The 21190-nt window shown below is 38.7% G+C and overlaps 1 protein-coding gene and 1 long non-coding RNA gene across 62 annotated transcripts in view; one reads left to right on the top strand and one right to left on the bottom strand.

The window, feature by feature from the left end:
• LOC115856647 (uncharacterized) overlaps window positions 1-6511 on the top strand; it is an 81393-nt gene extending 74882 nt beyond the window's left edge. For 11 of the 12 annotated variants that reach the window (XR_009559619.1, XR_009559623.1, XR_009559617.1 and 8 more), the window contains 3 exons: window positions 220-377; window positions 1575-1659; window positions 1982-6511. This is a non-coding gene — a long non-coding RNA (uncharacterized lncRNA). The remainder of the gene's footprint in view (window positions 1-219; window positions 378-1574; window positions 1660-1981) is intronic. The other variant, XR_009559624.1, reaches the window with a different exon arrangement.
• Window positions 1-21190, bottom strand: part of RIMS2 (regulating synaptic membrane exocytosis 2) — a 572826-nt gene that overhangs the window by 3016 nt on the left and 548620 nt on the right. For all 50 annotated transcript variants that reach the window (XM_060287502.2, XM_060287509.2, XM_060287505.2 and 47 more), the window contains 4 exons: window positions 5313-5454; window positions 2374-2486; window positions 1975-2076; window positions 405-544 (listed from right to left, as the gene is read on the bottom strand). In XM_060287502.2, coding sequence (XP_060143485.1) covers window positions 405-544; window positions 1975-2076; window positions 2374-2486; window positions 5313-5454 — 497 coding nt within the window. The remainder of the gene's footprint in view (window positions 1-404; window positions 545-1974; window positions 2077-2373; window positions 2487-5312; window positions 5455-21190) is intronic.

The following is a 21190-nucleotide window of genomic DNA, read 5'->3' as shown; positions in this document are numbered from 1 at the left end:
TTATGCAGTTGTATTTAATTACTGGGATAGTTGTCTTTGCTAGAATCCGAAGGTACGTTAGGAAAACTTTACAGGAGTGTTCAGATCATGAGCAATCAGGGAAGATGGGAGCTTATGTGTGATGGGGGTTTACGAGTCTACAGTCACTTTAAAGGAAACAACAGTGTGTATAGCTTTTTTTTTCTTTCTCACATTCATTTCCATTATGGTTTATTACAGGATATTGAATATATCGATAGTTCCCTAGTGTGTATAGCTTTATAGCACTGGCCACTACTTTGAAGTTTCCCAAGAATTTCAGCTGTGAGGAGTGGAAAAGGATGTGATAAGAAAAGATGTTGGATACAAAGTCTGACTCCATGAAGACACTTTCTTAGGTAAGGAATATATAATTCAGTAAATACCTGTAAAACCTTTCCTTGGGGACTTTCTTCAAAAGATAATAGTTGCTGGTAGAGGGGTTCCAGCGTCTTTCTTGCCACTTTTGTTTTCCTTTTGGCTATGCAGACTCCATTATCTAATAGATACACCTTTACATATGGTGCTTGGGAAAGAAAACACAGAGGAGAGTTGGGAAAGAAAACACAGAGGAGAGTTAAGTGATGAGCTATGGTTACGGAACACCCAGCTTACAGGTGACATCTGCCACAGCTTAATCTTAGGCTGGAAGAGCCAGCGGTCAAAAATCACTGGCCTTTCCACATTACGTCAAAATCATTAGCTAAACAATAGATAACTATCAGCCATTCAGGTAGTTTTAGGCAATGTTAACATAGCATCTGAGTTGATTACTATTTTGCCATCAACTGGTTATATGGATTTGAACAACCGCGTTAAAAAAAGGAGAAATGCTTCCAGTCCCTAACAATTTCAAGAAAGAGGTCTCGCTCAGTTTTTCATGTGTCTATACTTAAATCTAATTAAACGTGCTTGAAATTAGATTGTTTTACTCACCCATCCCCACAAATCATTGATCACTCAAAAGGGTTTATTTATTGATGGTGTGGGTACACAACAGGGGTGGGGTTTGATGTAATATGTTCAAATTAGCCAGGAAGAGGCAACTAATTATGACTACCACGGGTTCAAGTTTTTCTGACAGACTCTTCATAACATTTTCGTGCATGTACAAACTGCAGGATTCTTTCTAGCAGAGTCAGTTGACTAAGCGCCAAGACGTTTATGAACACAACCGTCTTAATCACCACCGCAAGGTTGTACAATAGGTAACAACATATGTTACGATTTGGAATTTCTGCAGGGACAGGGAAGCTAGAGATTCAAAATTACAGTTCAGTCAGTGGAGGTGCTGAGGTGAGAAACCAAGTTTCAGAATTGTTCTATACGTCAGATCCAGTGTTCTCTACATCTCTGCATCAGACATCTGGAATCTGTGGCATTCCCCATGGCTCGAAGCACCTTAGATTATGACATTTCGGTATGAAATATGTGACATCACAAAACTTATAATGGTGCCTCTCTATATATTACAGGAAGTAAGAATCTTAGACTGTCCTTCACATATGGGCTTATGCTACTTTGGGAACCTGTAACTATTTTTATTCTAATTCCAGGACTCTAAGGATTCTTAAGGAGAATTTAGAAGCTCCAGATAAACTGAAGAATAACACAGAACACTAGCTAACAAGAACTTCTTATGTACGTGTCATACAAAATGAATGTGATAGGTTTTGTTTTGCAGTGGTTTCTACCATATATGTGTTTATCTTAACGACTTGTCTTATCCCCATCTGGCCACTCTCACTGGGTGCTCACTCAGGACAAACACACAAACTACCACTTAACTGTCTCATTTATTAGTATCCTTGATCATTTAAGAGCAAAGCTTCCAGTATCATTTATTAGTATCCTTGATCATTTAAGAGCAAAGCTTCCAGTATCTAATCAAAAACAGTCTCTGAATTGAAAAATGTGGATTATGAACAATAATAGAAGAATCTCTTCTGTTCTTACCTGGCAGTGTCTTGGAACCTGGTTTTACAACAAGGCCACGGGCCCGAATGATTTCCACCTCCAGCTGTCCCTTTTTGTCCATCATGCCTACCTGAATGTCACCTAATGGCGTGTGAGGAAGAAACAAACAGTGAGAGAAATGTCTGTGCCAAAGACCTTGGTTTAACATTGTTTCATCATTTCCTACATCTTTTCCTAAATTCAAATATATTTAAAAATTTATCAATGATACTTTACTTTAAAAAGCATACAAATTAAAATGGAAAAATTTAGTCAAAGTTTTTTGTTTAAATCTAAGATACTCATTCCTGATAATACTGTTAAAGATCCTATGAAATTAAAGAATGTGATTTTCAATAATCTAAAAGAAAAACAATGAATCACGTGACAAATTCTTACCCATGGCAGGTGTGGCCAGAGTCTGGCGCCCCACTAGCTGGGCAGGGCCAAGGCCATCCAGAAAATCACTGAATTGGCTATCAGAGGCCAAGCGGACACCAGGGAAAATCAGACTAAAAGTAAAATAACACACAGGATTAAACCCTCCACTCCTGTTTCCATCTAGCCCCCTTTCCGTGGCAGGAGCAGCTGGTCCTACTATTTTGCCACTTACATTAATTGTATCCCAACCTCCCCACTGCACCTCCATGGCTCTCCCTCCTTATCCTCTAGCAGCCCTCGTCCTGTATTGCAAGCCTCTGTTTATGTGCCTTTCTTTTCCTTGTCTGGAGGGCATGAACTGTGATTTCTATGTATAGCACTCAGTACACTTTGAGCACTTATTCCATGACAGGCATTAGCATACTGAATCTCTTAGCTGCACTATGACAGAGGTTCTATTATTTAACCCATTTTATCGATGAAGAAAGTCTTCAGATCAGATCATTCCCATCAACACCCAAACACACTGCTATTTCTTCCACCTTAAAAAAATCCCTTTCCTAACCTTCTTCCCTCCCCAGCTACCACCCCGTTTCTCTCCTTGAAATCTTCAATTCCTTTCCTCTCATTCTCCTTTGAAAATCGAATCCGTTTTTCCTTGCTCTCTTCCTCATTTTTTCTCCACTCCACGCTCTCTTCCTCAATTTTTCTCCACTCCACCAAAATTTCTCTGATCAAGGTTACCTAACAGCCACAGTGGTAAATCCAACCGTTAATACTCCAGACTTGTCTAATTGAACATATTAGCCTCATTTGACCCAACTGATCCCTCCCTCTTCCTTGAAATACTTTCTCCACGTTGCTTCCTGGACTCTCTAGCCTCCTGGTTTTCCTCTTTGGCTATTCTTCCTCAGTCTCCTTTGCTAATTTTGCCACTAAGTATAGGAGGCGCCATCTTTTGACTTCTTCTCTTCAAGCCATCATTTTCTCTTTCTGTATTGCTGCGGCAGCCTTCTGAATGATCTCCCCATTGCCACCTTTCTCTCCACTCCCACAGCAATCAGAGTGATCTGTTAAAACTGAAGCCAGATAATGTCAGGCCTCTGCTCACAATCCTCCATTGGTTTCTCATCTCGATCTGGGTAAAAGCAAAGTCCTTGCAATGATGTATAAAGACAATACAGCCTGTCCACCCCTGCCCCCCATATCTTAATTCCTAGTTTTTTACTACTCCTGCCCTCATTCCCCGGTGCCGCCATTCCCACTACTGATGCCAGGTAAGCTCCAGCCTCAGCGTTGCTTCAGCCTGAAATGCTCTTCCTTCAGACATTCATGTGTTCACTAACTTCCTTCAGATTTTAAATCAAATGTGCCCTTTTCCCTGTCTAACCTACATAAAACCCTACCCTTAACCTCTGCCATCTCTTCTCTCACCTTTTTCTCCTTAGCACTTATACCATCTAATCTATTATATATTAAATATTATATATTTTCCTAATTTTTCTTTTATTTGAACAATTTTTCAAGTTTATTGTCCATCTTATCTGTTAGACTGTAAGTTTGATGAGGGTAGGGTTTTTTTATTTGTTCACTGATATATATCCAGCACTAGAACCATGCCTGAAATACTGTAAGTACTTGTTAAACTCAATCAATTAAAATGAATCTTAAAAAAATTACATAACTTGCCCAAGTTTCTATAGCACCAAAAAACGGATTAGAATTTAAGCCTATATGATTCTAAAGCCTATGGTCTAACCACCAACTGATTTTTGCTTCCTCGTATGACATATATCCCCAACTCATAGCAAAGTGCCTAGAACACTAGAAGGTATGGAAATATCTGTTGAATGAATTTATGAGTGTTCATCCCATTTCTCCAATAAGACTATAAACACCTGGAGCACAGGGGTCATAGTTTGAACATTTTATATCCCTAACAGTGTCTAACGCAGTGCTTTGCAGTGATGAGTGCTCACTGCACATTTCTTTTTTACTTGATTCTCCATCTCTTTTAAGACTTCCTTGATTAACGTCAAATCTATTTCGTCCCCCAAGCTTAATTAATTCCCAAATATACAGTTAATCCGAACATTTTTAATGCTTGCATAAATATCCCATATAACCTTATTTATAAATGTATGGAAACCATATATATCTCGTATTCATATAATTGTGTTAGACAAATGATCCCTAGGGCAAGTCATCAGCACTCTGCCAGCTGCTCCTGTGGCCTCACGTCTGTGAACTGACTACACACGTTTGCCTAAGCATCTGATGCTGCCATGGTGATGACAGATGAGGTCAGTAAACCCCACTTTCCTCTATTAATGTCCTTTACACACCCATCTACGATCTGCAGTTGCTAATTATTGTTAATTTGTTGGTGACAGGGCTGTACAATCTTGACAAATGCTTTAAAAATATCTCAGACACAGTGGAGTCAAGGGAAAGCTACATGATAACTACATAAAGGAAAGGCTCACCAACTTTGTGGCATTTCATTTTGGCTGTTACATTTATCTGAACTGTTTGTTCCTGGATGGAACTAAGTATGTATCGATATTCTATATTTTTTAGTAATAACTCTTAGAGCAAAGATTTAAAAAATTAGCATCGTACATGTGGCATAGGCACAAGTGCTTATTATTTCTGTGCTTTTATGTATTATTTCAAGGTAGGGCAAACTTCTATTTGTGACAGTCACATTTTAGCATCTTGCCCTTAAATTGAAACACTTTATCCCCAAACCTATTTCCATTGATATACAAAGCCAGATATGTCACATTTCTCAGTGGCAGGGAAGCAAAAGTTTTCTTCACAGCAAATCAGCCAGTGAAAGTTAAAATGGTGCTATAGGGCGTGTGAGTTAGCTTTGGTGAAAGCACAGAGAGTGAGGTAGAGAAGAAGGTCTCCAGCAAGGCATGGAGACCACGGCCCAGCCAGCCATCACTCACTTTCCTTCTGAGCTATAGCTGTTCATGCTGCCATCTGTAGATTCTCGGCTTGCCTGTCGAGTCATCCAGTTCCTCATTTCCACAGCCAAGCCCGTTTCTGTACTTCTCTGCACGGTGCTCCGTAGCTTTTTACCACTGGCTTCTGCACGGACAGAAAATAAAAGGGGTGATAGTTTTGTCATCATCATCTGGTAACAAAGAATAGCAGCCAATGCTTTGAGGTCCTCAGATGAAGAACCTGCATAAATACAAAATGCTTTTATGAAGGAGACAGAGAGAAAAGGTATTCCAAATCACGTATTGTTGAGGGATGAAAACTTTCTAAAAAATCTTCAAGAAGCACAAAATACCATTGTTTTATTTTCCTTTAAAACAGTGTTCAAATTGGTAACAAAAGGAACAAAGAGGTTCAAGCTATGTAAAATAAGCTTTATTTTCATTGTAATATTTAAATCAAGATTAATTTACGCCTTTTTCTTTTTTCTTTCTTTTTGTCATAGTCAAAGAAGTAGGCCTTCACATTATTTCCAAAGAATAGGTGGTGAGTAATCCTCAATTCTAGCTTTAACTTTCACACAAAAACCTGTTTTTGCAGGGTGATCAGTATTAGAAAGCAAAGAAAGCTACACTAAGGAGATAGCCTCGCCTGGTAACACTTTCACATCTGTTCGTCACTTTCAGAGAGGTTCTCATAAGGAATGCAAAACCCAGCAATGCCATGTGAAAAAAGAGCTTTTAAATTTTTGGTCATGGATAGTCATGTTCTTAAGGATCTTCAACAGTCTGAATAGGAGGTTTGCTTATGGAAGCCAATTAGAAGACCAAACAGGAAACTGAGTCAAGTACCACGGAGGTGACAGAGGTGCGAAGTGCCATCTGCAGAGGTCAGGGAGGAAGAGCATCACAGAGGGAGCTGGGACGTGAGCTGGGCTTGAAAAATGGGCAGATGGGGATCCAAGAAACAGCCCCAGTTATCAAAGGCCTTGCATGTTGGAATGTGGAGCTGAGAGATGACTGAAGCTGCAGCAACAGGGGGATGGTTCAAATTACTTGTATTAATTTACTTCCTGTCAGGTCTAAATATTTATCCACATTGACTATTCATATCATTAGTATTCTGGGATATGGTAAGCTCTTGTAGTGTCTGGTATTAATAATTTCATTTTAGATCAATAAATATTTGGTGATATTGACAGTGACTTGTGGAAATCCTTTCCATCAAACCTCTTATAATATCTGCTCACCATTTTGAAACACTGCTTTAAATTTCATCTCTTCTCCACTTCCAACTTTAATGTACATCAAAATGCTTTAAAAAGTATATATAAAATATGTTATCACTGATCTACAACTCAGTTCCCTAATCTGAGCCTATTTTAGATAATTGATAGTAAAACATGTTGTACTGATATGAACTACTGAGAGGAGCTAAAGCATCCCCCACTGATGACGGAAGGCTCTTCCTTCCAGAGAAATGGTTAGTTAATACATGTAAAAAGTGAGAAAACTTTAAAATTACCAATTGGCAACCTCCAGTGGAATAAGTGATTCAAATAAGGCACATCAACGGATGCTAATGCCATTAGATAAAAGGATATTCATATGAGCCAAAAAAAATCATCCCACAAATTAGTTCTAATTGTTAAAGGAAAACACGTTACTACTGGGAAACCTGGCTATTGCCATCTTAATCAGGTGAGCAAACTTAGCACTAATAGTGGGGCAATCACCGTAGCACCTATCAAGTTGTTCTAGACAAAAGTACACAACCTGTTTCTAATCAGGTGTTTGCAACCAACTTCTAAGTTGGTTTCTAAAAACATTTCTAACAAGTTTCTAAAACTTTTCTAAGGTTTCAAAAATAGGATAGAATAACAAGATAAAGGATACACACACACAAAATCAGACAAACCCAGAGTATGGGATTTTGTTCAAGAGAATTGACCTAGTCTCTTAAAGTTAATATCATGAAAACAAACTAACAAGGTGGGGGAATTGTTCCAGCTTTAAAAATATCACAGGGATGTAACTATTAAATGCTTTAAGTATACTTTGACTGGTTTCTTTTCAAGAAAAATAACAACAAAAAAAGAAACCCTAAAAGCAAAACACTAAAAGCAATGTTAGGACAAGTAGGGAAAACATGAATATGAATTGAGTATTAGATGGGATAAGAAAATTGTTAATTTCCTTAGGTAGATAGTGGCATATGTTATAAAAAATTTCCTTATCATTAGGAGATACATACGCTGAAGTATTTAGACAGGAAATGTTATATTGTTTGCAACTTACTTTCGAACAGTATAGCAAAAAATACACATATACTTAAAGAGGATGAAATAACAACAACAATAACAAAAAGGATGGGGATGAAGAGTAGACCTTGATAGCCATACATTCAATATTTATGATTTCATTTGAGAGTGATCCCCAAATGGCCACATTAAACTGAATGAAGTAAGTCAGACAGAGAAAAACAAATATCATATGATATCGCTTATATGTGGAATCTAAAAAAATGGTACAAATGAACTTAGTTACAAAACAGAAATAGAGTCACTGATGTAGAAAACAAACTTATGGTTACCAGGGAATAAAGGGTGGGGGAGGGATAAATTGGGAGATTGGGAATGACATATAGACACTACTATGTATAAAATGGGTAACTAATAAGAACCTACTGTATAGCACAGGGTACTCTACTCAGTACTCTAATGATCTATATGGAAAATAAATCTAAAAAAGTGGATATATGTATATGTATAACTGATTCACTTTGCTGTACAGCAGAAACTAACACAACATTGTAAATCAACTATACTCCAAAAAAAATTAATAAAAAAAAAGTAGTAAAATTTTGTCCAGGTGTGAGCTGGAATCATGAAAGGTGCTGGGCTGGTGTGAGGGAGCCAGGCCAATGGCTGAGTCCAGGCCTCTCCGTGTAGCTTTACCGTTCGCTTCCTGTGAAGAGTGCCTATGAAGCATGAAAAACCACCACCAAGTGAGATATACAACTTCAGTAACGTTTGAAAATGCAGAATGAGGATAAGCACAGAAAACATGACTTCCTAAAGGTCTCAGGACATGGCCTTTGCAGTGTCAAAAATCTACTGGTTTTCATTTAATGCCTGACTCTTATCACAGCAAAAGTGACTTGAAAATCTGCTATTACAGGCTGATGAGAACTAGTGACCATTTGGCAAAGAATAACAATACAACGAGCATGTAATCCTTTTGTTTACAGATTGCTTTTTACATGTGTCCTCTACAGAACAACTCTCCTAATCCCCATTTTACAGATCCAGTATCCAAGGGCCCCAGCGGGTTACACAATTCCCTGAAGCCAAACAAAAAATGACAGAACCAGAGTTTATACACAGTTCCCCGACTCCAAGTTCTCTGCTATTCACTATTTTGTTGTCAGAATATAACCAATGGGTAGCTTGGACAGCTGTCCATGGAGATGATACTAAGCTAACTCTATGAGTACATGTGGAAGGCCCTGCTAGAAGCAGCTGGTGGGGTGGAAAGAGCAGAGAATAGTGAAGAGGTCAGGCCCTGGTGTCCAACTGTTTCTCTTAGAATCCCTACTCTATCATGTACTAGCTGGGTGACATGAAGCACGTTACCTTCTCTGTGACTCAGCTTTCTCAGACTGTGAAATGGCAATGATAATAGTAATGCCTACCTGATATAATTTTTGTGACAGTTAAGGAAAATAATATATTTAAAGTGCTTAGGATAGTGCCTGCTATATAGAAAATCTTCAATTAATGGTATTGTTATTTCTACCAGAAAGGAAATCAGAAAACATGTATTCTAGGCCGATCTTTATCACTGACTAGCTGGCTCTATGGCCTTCTCTGAGTCATATCCCTCTCCGAGTTTCAGGTTCCTCATTTATGGAAAAAAACAAAGGAGGGGGCTTCCCTGGTGGCGCAGTGGTTGAGAGTCCTCCTGCCGATGCAGGGGACACGGGTTCGTGCCCCGGTCCGGGAAGATCCCACATGCCGCGGAGTGGCTGGGCCCGTGAGCCATGGCCGCTGAGCCTGCGCGTCCGGAGCCTGTGCCCCGCAACGGGAGAGGCCACAACAGTGAGAGGCCCGCATACCGCAAAAACAAACAAACAAAAGAACAAAGGAGGGGGAGGGTGCCAGAAGATCTCTGATCTCTTTTAGCTCTAAAGTCTATGAGTTTGTGTCATTAATGAATGACCAAGACCATGATTAATAGCATATATTGAGGAGATAAGGCTACTCCCTGTCATCTGATGGAATCAAAGAATTCTAGGCATATGCTGAGCATTTATAATAGATTTTTTTTTTTTTTCCGGTACGCGGGCCTCTTACTGTTGTGGCCTCTCCCATTGCGGAGCACAGGCTCCGGACGCGCAGGCTCAGTGGCCATGGCTCACGGGCCCAGCCGCTCCGCGGCATGTGGAATCTTCCCGGACCGGGGCACGAACCCGTGTCCCCTGCATCGGCAGGCGGACTCTCAACCACTGTGCCACCAGGGAAGCACTATAATAGCTTTTTAAAATATGTCTTTTAAATGTACTTTTATCTGATATATTTATAGACTTATTTAAAAAGTATGTATTTTTCTTTTTTTTTAACATCTTTATTGGAGTACAATTGCTTTACAATGGTGTGTTAGTTTCTGCTTTATAACAAAGTGAATCAGCTCTACGTATACATACATCTCCATATCTCCTCCCTCTTGCATCTCCTTCCCACCCTCCCTATCCCACCCCTCTAGGTGGACACAAAGCACGGAGCTGATCTCCCTATGCTATGTGGCTGCTTCCCACTAGCTATCTATTTTGAAGTATGTATTTTTCAATACCACAAATCCTTTGCATCACATTCACAATAAAAGTAATTTAACCTAAACAGAATTCATTATGGTGATTCACATTTAATGTTTTGAATGCTGTCAGGTTATTCAACCTAAAAACTGAATCTATATAACAGAATGCCTATATAAAGTATAGTACGCAGAATTCTAAGATGGCCCCCATGACTATGTTACTTTACATGGCAAGAGGGATTTTGCAAACATAATTAAGGTTACTAACCAGTTGACCTAAAGAGAGAAAGATTATCTCGGTGGGCCTAACACATCCACATGAAAACTTTAAAAGCAGAGTGCTTTCTCTGGCTGGTTCCAGAAAAGTCAATCAGGGAGATCTGAAACACAAGAAGGATTTGGTGTACCTTTCCTGGCTTGAAGATGGAGGGGACCATGTGGGAAGGACCTGAGAGCAGCCGTCAGCAATGCCTAGTTGACAGGCAGCAAAAAACTGGATTCTTCCAACAGCCTGAATGATCCTGGAAGCTGACTTTCCCCCAGAGCCTCCGGACAAGAACTCAGCCCAGCCTACACCCTGATTTCAGCCATGCAATACCCTAAGGAGGATCCTAGTCATGGCCTGTCAGACATGTGTCCTACAGAACTGTGAACTAATAAATGGGTGTTGTTTTAAGCTGGTAAAAATTTGTGATAATTATCAAGCAACAACAGATAATTCTTTAGATTATTTTTTTAATGGGAGATCTATAAAAATAACCTGTTGTGACCACAGGAGTAGAACAACTGAAATTATCTGTAAGAACTCAACAGCGATGATCAGAAAAAGTATATATTTTAAAAAGTATATATACCTATATACACTACATACATATCATATATTTATATATATGATATGTGTGTGTGTATAAAGATGTTTAAAAATACTCAGGTAGCAAACGACAAAACTAAGGCCCAGATTACGTTGTTGCAGAGTTCTTAAACCACTCATTCTGGTGTGGTATTTTAAGCCGAAGTATATTTGGAGAAGGTGCCTGTAGGTAAAAATCAACTTTTGAATTACAAAAGGTCACAAGCATAAAGCAACACAGGAGGTGTCCTTGTTATTCTGCTCTACTTAGTCTGATGACTCATTTGCTTGGCACCCTCTAAATTCAAAGAAAGCCACTTGAGTAAATAAACAACCAAAGTGTCAGTTTCCCGTAACAATGCTGAAAACCACAAAACCCTTTGAGTGACTTGACAGCAAAAATCAAAAAGTCCTCCAAATGTAAAATAGATAGCTAGTGGGAAGCAGCCGCACAGCACAGGGAGATCAGCTCGGTGCTTTGTGACCACCTAGAGGGGTGGGGTAGGGAGGGTGGGAGGGAGGGAGATGCAAGAGGGAAGAGATATGGGAACATATTTATATGTATAACTGATTCACTTTGTTATAAAGCAGAAACTAACACACCATTGTAAAGCAATTATACTCCAATAAAGAGGTTAAAAAAAAAAAAGGTCCTCTCTGCTACTGATTGGAAAACTCTCCTAAGCCCCAAGGTGAGACTCACAATTAAATGCCTAACTTAATGTCAGGGCGACCTCTTTCCAAATCTTGGGTCCACAGAGCCCATTCCCGCTTGCTCTCACCTGGAAAGTCTCATCCCCTTTTGCAGACAGACTCACTTTAGACTCAAGATTTTCTTGATGTTAATATGGGAAGTGATTTATGGAAACAGGCTGAAGACAGGTTGGTAGATTCTGAAAAATGACTTCCCATCAGCAGATATTACATCTGGACATAAAGAGGTTGGTTTATTTACCTATTTGGTCCTGCAAGACCTCAATATGGGGACACTCATGAGTAGATTACTGTAGTTGTGTATAAAAGCTTGTGCACTTATGTTTGTCGGGGCTTCTTACTATAATAAACATAATTCAAATCTCAGAAAGTTTAAACAAAATACGGACAAATATCTGACAATTTCTTTTGGGCTAATCCAGGATTGGCATTTACAATTAAAATAAATAGAAATTAACAGTTGATTTCCAAAAATGTTTCAGAGTTTAACACAAATCCATTCATTCCAACAGCTTTGTCACAGCTATTATGAAGTAGTAAGTGAGCTACAAGGAGAGGTCACAATTATGGTAGACATTAGGGCTGTCTAAATATATTCACATTTCCCTCATTTATGAAGTTCAGTGCGGTCATGTGACTTGCTTGGCCAATGAAATGTGAGCAAAACTGGTCTGTGTAACTTTAGGGTAGAAGCTTCAAATCCAACAATGTGTAAAAAGAATTACACACCATGATGAAATGGGATTTATCCCAGTTATGCAATGCTGTTTCAACTTTCAAAAGTCAACTAATGTAATGCATCACATCAACAGGCTAGAAAAGAAAAATCACATGATGGTATCAACAGGTGCAGAAAAAGCATTCAACAAAATCCAACACCTATTCATCATATAAACGCTCAGTAAAGTAGGAATAGAGAAGGGCTTCCTCAACTTGATAAAGAATATCTACAAAAAACTTACAGCTAACATCATACTTAATAGTGAGAAACTTGAAGCTTTCCCACCAAGATCAGATACAAAGCAAGAATTTTCCTTTTTTACCACTCCTTTTAACATCATACCGAAAGTTCTAGCTAATGCAATAAAACAATAAAAGGAAATAAAAGGTATAGAGATTGAGAAGAAAGAAAGAAAACTCTCTTTGTTCACGGGCAGCATGATTGTCTATGTAGAAAATCTGAAAGAATCGACATAAAAACTCCTGGAACTAGTAAGTGATTACAGCAAGGTTGCCAAATAGAAGGTTAATATACAAAAGTCAATTGCTTTCCTATATGCCAGCATGAACAGGTGGAATTTGAAATTAAAAACACAATATCATTTACATTAGCATCCAAAATATGAACTACTTAGGTATAAATCTAACAAAATATGTACAAGACCTATATGAGGAAAACTACAAAACTCTGATGAATAAAATCAAAGAAGAACTAAATAAATGGAGAGCTATTCCATATTCATGGATAGGAAGACTCAATATTGTTGATATGTCAGGTCTTCCCAACTTGATCTATAGATTCAATGCAATCCCGATCAAAATGCCAGCAAGTTATTTTGTAGATATTGACAAACTGATTATAAAGTTTAAATGGAGAGGCAAAAGACCCAGAATCACCAACACAATATTGAAGGAGAAGAATAAAGTTGGAAGATTGATACTACCCAACTTCAAGAGTTACTATAAAGCTACAGTAATCAGGACAGTGGTACTGGTGAAAGAATAGACAAGTAGATCAATGGAACAGAAATACAGAACCCAGAAATAGACCCACATAAAAATAGTCAACTGATATTTGACAAAGGAGCAAAGGCAATACAATGGAGCAGAGACAGTCTCTTCAACAAATGGTGCTGGAACAACTGGATATTCACATGCAAAAAAAAAAAAAGAAAGAAAAAAAAGAATCTAGATACAGACCTTAAACTCTTCACAAAAATTAACTCAAAATGAATCACAGACCTAAATGTAAAATGTAAAACTATAACACTCCTGGAAAATCTAGATGACCTTGAGTATGGTGATGACTTTTTCGATACAACACCAACAGCATGATCCATGAAATACAGAATCGATAAGCTGGGCTTCATTAAAATTAAGAAGTTCTGCCCTGCAAAAAATCCTGCCAGGAGAATGAGAAGATAAGCCACAGGCTGGAAGAAAATATTTGCAAAAGACATATCCAATAATGGACGGTTATCCAAAATATACAAAGAACTCTTAAAACTCAACAATAAGAAAACAGACAACCTGATTATAAGATGGGCCAAACACCCTAACAGGTACCTCACCAAATAAGATAGTACATAGGTGGCAAATAATCATATGAAAAGGTGCTCTACATCATATGTCATCAGGGAAATGCAAATTAAAACAATGGGATACCAGTACACACCTATGAGAATGGTCAAAATTTAGAACACTGACAACACCAAATGCCGGTGAGGATGTGGAGCAACAGGAACTCTCATTCAGTGCAAACTGGTACAGCCACTCTGGAAAACAATTTGGTGGCTCCTTACAAGAGAAAGAGACTACCTCAGAGAATCAGAACACTCTGCTCCTGTTGTTATTACTTGTTACTATTGTTAATAATTATTAATCCTTATTTTAGCAAGAAATAAAACCAAGCTTATGACTCTTTTGCAGTAAGACCATTCTAATATTTTTCCATAAAAGTTGAGGCTTATCATTTTGGTGTTTTTTTGTTTTTAATAACAAACCACCCCAAACTTAGTGACTTTATTTATTTTTGGCCACACTGCATAGCATGCGGGATCTTAGTTCCCCGACCAGGGATTGAACCTACACCCCCTGCAGTGGAAGTGTGGAGTCTTAACCACTGGACCACCAGGGAAGTCCCTCATCTTGGTATTCTTAACACATTTAAATATAAGAAATTATAGCTCTCACTGTACTCTTTTGGGGGTTGTCTTTTTTATGGTACTTTTTTGTTCCTACTACCTGACGTTGCTATTATGGCAAATGAAATTATTTAGAAAATTGTTCCCCCTGCTTTTTGGCTTTTTTTTTTTTTTAACTGACATCTGTCCTTGGTCACGCATCAGCCCACTGATATTTGTGCCTGTTTCTCTCTCAAAAATGGACATGAAATATCACGAACCTCTTCTTAACTCTCAAGTTAGCTATTTTGAGGCAGTATTTTTGTGGTGAGAAGAGCATGCCATTTTAGAATCAGATGATATGAGTTCAAGTCTTTATTTGATCATTAGCAAACTCTGGGCAGGTAACTCCCTTTCCAAAGCTCAGAGTTCTTTTGTGCAAACTTGAGGTTAGACTTAGCCTATGTCATAGAATATATGAAATGTAGTGGTATTTAATGAGTAGTGATAAATAAGGACCAGATACTGTAAGCTCTGTGAAAAAGTTTTGAAAACTGTAAAATGCTATACAAATCCTTCTTTGAAAAATGATTGGAATAATGTGAAATTATCCTAAACTTGCAGGAAGAAAACTATATATAAAAAAGTGAGGGGCTTCCCTGGTGGCGCAGTGGTTGAGTCCGCCTGCCGATGCAGGGGACGCGGGTTTGTGTCCCCGTCCGGGAAGATCCCACATGCCACGGAGCGGCTGGGCCCGTGAGCCATGGCTGCTGAGCCTGCGCGTCCGGAGCCTGTGCTCCATAACGGGGGAGGCCACAAAGTGAGAGGCCCGCGTACCGCAAAAAAAAAAAAAAAAAAAAAGTGGGGCCTTGCCATAGAAATGGGGAGAGCCTGCTGGCCAAACTGGATTAAGGGGTTGCCTTCCCACACAAACCCACAGATTTCAGATGATATCAAGGTGGTTGCCACTGAGAACAAAGGGAGTAGGCAGGGCACAGAGGGTGGAAACTAAAAGAACAGAATCTCGAGGCTTAAAATCTTTGTCCAATGAGGTGTTTGGTTGGAGTCACTCACACTTGAAACTGACTGGAATCAAACAGCCTCCTGAATTTTTGAACGATCTGTATAGAAAAAAATAATTACTAGCCCATTTACAAAAGCCTGTTTAGGAATTCCCTGGCTGTCCAGTGGTTAGAACTCCAGGCTTTCATTGCTGTGGGCCTGGGTTCAATCCCTGGTTGGGGAGCTGTGCAGCATGGCCAAAAAATTAAAAATTAAAAAAAAAAGCCTGTTCAACCCCTAAGGTAACTCCTACTTTTTTCCTAATCTGCACTAGGAAGAAGTGGGCTATGAAAGCTATGAAACCCCCTCTTCTATGCAAACCTTTGTGGCCATAAAGAATAAAGGACAAAGAAACACTTTCCAGAAAACAGAACCCAGAGTCCCAGATGAGTAAACCAAGAGATGTATTCTACTCTCAATCTTCGCCATTCCCTCCAAGTGGGAAGATTCCTGTGGACGAAAATTTTTATTTTGGTTATCCTGCTGCTGCTTTACCACTTAAATTGGATGTACTGGAGGCAGATACTGTGTCTTTAGGTTTACAGGTCACTATAACCTGAAAAGCCACATGTGGATATGAAGGAGAGGACCATACATCACTCAAAGATCCTAGATTTCAATCTGCATGGTATATGGATGACCTTTTAAGGTTGTCTTTCTGGTGGAGGGATTGACTATGTTCTATATGCAAAATAAAAATGTCCACAGATATTTTGGGTGGCCAAATCTGCAGGAAAAGTTAAAATTAAGAGAGCCACATATACTTTACCTTATTGAGCAAAGACCAAATAGCAAGCCAGTATTTTTAAAGACTTAAAAATAGGTAATTAGGCTGAGCTTAACGTTTCCCCCCCGCAATGGTAATTATATAATTAGATGGATATTTGTTAGGGTTTTTGGGTCACCAGCATTTGAACCCTCTTCCTATGTATGAGAAATAACCCATCCTTTAACTGTAGAAGCTAAAATTGTCAGCTGTCATTTTTCCAATCTGCCTGGCAATTACGACGTGAGTAAATGGCTGAGGTTCTGCTGATCAGACACCACTGCCCCAAACTTTGAATCTAAAGCTACTGAATTTAGAGATAAAGCACAAAAAAGCTTAGTTCTACTGATTCACTGGGCTCCTAAAGGGCTTTGGAAGGTAGGGAAGCTAAACTGAATGTAAGAACCAGATTGTGAAAGACTTTGAATGTTAGGCTAAAGGTTTTATTTAGTAGGAGATGGGAATCTACTGAAGTTTTTGGAGAGACAGTAATGTCAAGATCAAGATGATGGGGACTTCCCTGGTGGCGCAGTGGTTAAGAATCTGCATGCCAATGCAGGGGACACAGGTTTGATCCCTGGTCTGGGAAGATCCCACATGCTGTGGAGCAACTAAGCCCATATGGTACAACTACGGAGCCTGCGCTCTAGAGCTCACGAGCCACAACTACTGAGCCTGCGTGTTGCAACTACTGAAGCCCGCACGCCTAGATCCCATGTTCCTCAACAAGAGAAGCCACAGCAATAAGAAGCCCATGCACCGCAACGAAGAGTAGCCCCCACTCGCCGCAACTGCAGAAAGCCCGTGCACAGCAACGAAGACCGAACGCAGACAAAAATAAAAAAATTAATAAAATTTAAAAAAATGATACTTTAAAAGTAGAACTGATAGTATCTTTTTTTTTTTTTTTTTTTTTTTGCGGTACGCAGGCCTCTCACTGTTGTGGCCTCTCCCATTGCGGAGCATAGGCTCCGGACGCACAGGCTCAGCGGCCATGGCTGACGGGCCCAGCCGCTCCGTGGCATGTGGGATCTTCCCGGACCGGGGCACGAACCCGTGTCCCCTGCATCGGCAGGCGGACTCTCAACCACTGCGCCACCTGGGAAGCCCTGATATTATCATTTTTGTGTTAGCTTTTTCTTCAACTGAAAATGATTTCAAAGATGGACTAATTCAGTTCTAAATTATCAAGGACTAATGATATCAAGGTGATAATGAGGATGGGAAGGAAGAAAAAGAACTGAAAAAATCTGGGAAGGAACCATTTCCTTGGCAGAAGGTGCCAACTGGTGGCACACATTTAAGCCACACTTGGTCAATAGGTATGTGGGTTCAATTAATAGTGTTTAAAGTTTTTCACTTAGGCACTAACATTTTAAAATTTAAAGGCTTTAAGTAAACATTCAGATTTATAGCTTCTCTTAGGGAAAAGAGAAGAATAAATTTGCCAACCCCGGGCTGATATTCAATTTGGCATCAATTAGCTAGAACTGAGGATTCACCATTCCTTTTTGGATGGACAAGCTTTCTCCAGATTTTCAGAGTTCCTGCATTTTCCCTTTTGTATTATATCTGGCCTACTTCACTGATGTATGTTACTTTCCTGGCCCTCGGCTTACAGGAATAATAAGAGAACAACTGATCACTGGAATAGCTAAAATAAATGACCCTTTCATTTCAGTCTCATTAGGCAAAATCTAAACCTTAAGAAATGATACTGCAGGGACCTCCCTGGTGGTGCAGTGGTTAAGAATCCACCTGCCAATGCAGGGGACACAGGTTTGGGCCTTGGTCCGGGAAGATCCCACATGCTGTGGAGCAACTAAGCCTGTGCGCCACAACTACTGAGCCTGCGCTCTAGAACCCGTAAGTCACAACTACTGAGCTCGCATGCTGCAACTGCTGAAGCCTGGATGCCTGGAACCTGTGCTCCACAACAAGAGAAGCCACCACAACGAGAAGCCCGCGCACGGCAACAAAGAGTAGCACCCGCTCACCGCAACTAGAGAAAGCCTGCGCACAGCAACGAGGACCTAACGCAGCCAAAAATAAATAGATTAATTAATTTAAGAAAAAAAGAACTGATACTTTAAAAGTAGAACTTATCATTTTTGTGTTAGCTTTTCTTCAAGTGGTCAAATAGTATTGTACATACATGGAATTAGGTAAATCCCCTCCTCTCCAATCAAATACCATTACAATAAGAGATAGAACAAATATACAGAACCATCTTTTCTGGTCAATAATAATGGTCTATGAAGACCAGCAGAGAGCACTTAACCATAGTCCTTGGCAGCAACTGGAAGCTGCCATTACAGCTAGTGAAACTTACTAGTGGGTTTCTTTTATGTCATTATACACAAGATGTCTTCATAGGAAAGTTTGTCTCCATTTCTAGTTTTTTGAATTTAGTGAACCTGCTGAAGGATGATAGCAAATTGGGGTTTAACTTGACTTTTGTATTAAATTTAAATTACTTTAAGGTATATTTGGACACTTGGCAGTGAAAGATTCTGAATCTTAGATTAAAAATGTAATAACTGATAAGCATTCTGAGTGGAATTGTTCTTTGATTTATCCTTTTAAATTCCAAAATCTTTTGCTTCACTTTATCGACCTAGAATCTAATATAAAAATTGTGCTATTGTTGAATATGATGTGGACTCATATAAGAAATGATTTATTATACATAACCAATCATAATCTAGGGAAAATAATATCCCCTAAGAAAAGACACGTATTTGGACTATTATTGTCTATCCATGTCCTGTCCCCAATATTGGCATTGTGAAAATGTACAAAAACTATGATCACTGAATTTTAGTAAGTCTAGATCACATGCTATAATTTTAAAATAGTATAAATATGATGGCTAGCAGTCAGTTACACTGATATTCAGCTTGAAAAGAATGGTAGAACTATATACTGTTATTCTTTTACTGTTGTTATTAATAGACACTTACTGAATACCTACTGTGCTAGACATGATGTCTGTACTTAGGAGGATTATATTTAAGTGTATGGAGAATTTTTTATTCCAGTGGAGCATGGGCAAAGTGTTAAGCTCCATTTTAATCAAATGGGACTATTAAGAATTAAGTGCACAGGGAGCTATATTCAATATCCTGTGATAAACCATAATGGGAAAAATATAAAAAAGAATGTATATATGTATAACTGAACCACTTTGCTGTACAGCAGAAATTAATACAACATTGTAAATCAACTATACTTCAATAAAAAATAAAAATTAAATTAAAAGAGAATTAAGTGTATTATTTACAAAAGGATTAGAATAAGATAACGTAGTAGCCTCTTAAGGAGTGGGGGATAGTTAACTAGGTCTTCCAGTAACAGTCTGTTTAGTTCCTTTTATATTAATTCCTCATAGCTTCACTATCACCTGTAAAGATACTTTCCTCAGTTTTTCTGGTGATTTTTAAACAATTCTTGTTCCTTAGATGATTTTCCTGTAACTTAATTTTCAAGATAGTGGCACGTAAAAGAAATTAAATAAGTTAATTTATTCAGTTAAATAACCTTAAGATGATAGGATGTCTTCTTCTGTATAATTGCCAAGCCATATTTTAAACAAAGAAGGAAGGCCATCAAATCAAGCAAATCAAATTCATCACATATTATATGTACATTACTGAACAAGAATCACTAGCCCAGAAACACAAGTCACTTTAAGATAGCTTGAGAAACCAGATCTACAAATATTAGGATGTGTGCAATTTCCCTACATTATATGACCATACCATTCGCCCTTGGATCTGTCGGTGGGAGGCTTGCTCCTCCTGCTAAGAATGGTAACCATTTCAATGGTTCCTTCTCTCTTAGAATTATCTGTCATGTTTAAAAATTCTACATACAGTAATATTCTATATTAGGGAGGTGGATTCAATGTTGGGGCCAAGTACTTTATATAGTGAAGCTAATACTTATCTCAGAGGGCTCAATGATAAATAAACATAATTTATAAACAGTTAAAGAACATGTAGGTGCTATTATCCTTACTTCTACTTGAAAAAAAAAATTACCCAGAGATTTGGAGAACAGTTATCTGGAATATATCCCGAGATAAAGAACAAAAAGTAAAGTAAAATAAAAAAGAACTACAAGCAAACAAAAGAGATGCTACAAAGACCAGTCAATAATCTTAACTTATTTTGCTTATACGAATGTCCCTTTCCTCCTCGCTTAAGTCAGCCCCACTGAGATTATAACCTGTGGCCAAGTTGTTTAATTTCTCTAAATCTCAGTTTTCGCATATATACAATGAAAATGATAATCTCCTTGAAGAATCCTCATGAAATCAAAGGTATACAGCACAGAGAAGGTGCTCAATAAATGGTAACTATTATTATTGTACTTGATTTGCAAAACACAGCATATTACAAGAAAATGCAGTATAATAACGAAGAAACAATACACAGAGTAGTTGGGATTTTAAACTTTGGAGCCAGATTATGGGTTTTGATCTCAGCTCCCCCACTTATTGGCCGTGGACTCTGGGCAAATTGCTTTCAAAAGTGTGCAGGAGGCAATGAGAGCTATCACTGTTTAACCCTCACTGTCTCAGGGTACCTACCCTTCTCTAACTCCTCAATTAGGTTTTTGTATCATCTCTTATTGCGCTCTGTACTTCACCCTCCTAAGCCCTGTCACAGTTTTAATTACATAGTTATTCCTATTAATATCTATCTCCATTAGACTGTGAGCTCTAAGAAGGTAGGGAGCATATTCAGCTAATTCAGGGACTAGCATAGAGACTGACACATCTCAGAGCCTCAATAAATATTTCTGAATGAATGAATGAATGAGTGAAAAG

The sequence above is a fragment of the Globicephala melas genome, chromosome 17 (assembly GCF_963455315.2).
Source record: "Globicephala melas chromosome 17, mGloMel1.2, whole genome shotgun sequence".
Classification (NCBI taxonomy): domain Eukaryota; kingdom Metazoa; phylum Chordata; class Mammalia; order Artiodactyla; family Delphinidae; genus Globicephala; species Globicephala melas.
The sequence above is the reverse complement of the archived record's forward strand: the minus strand, read 5'-3'. Positions and strand labels throughout refer to the sequence as shown.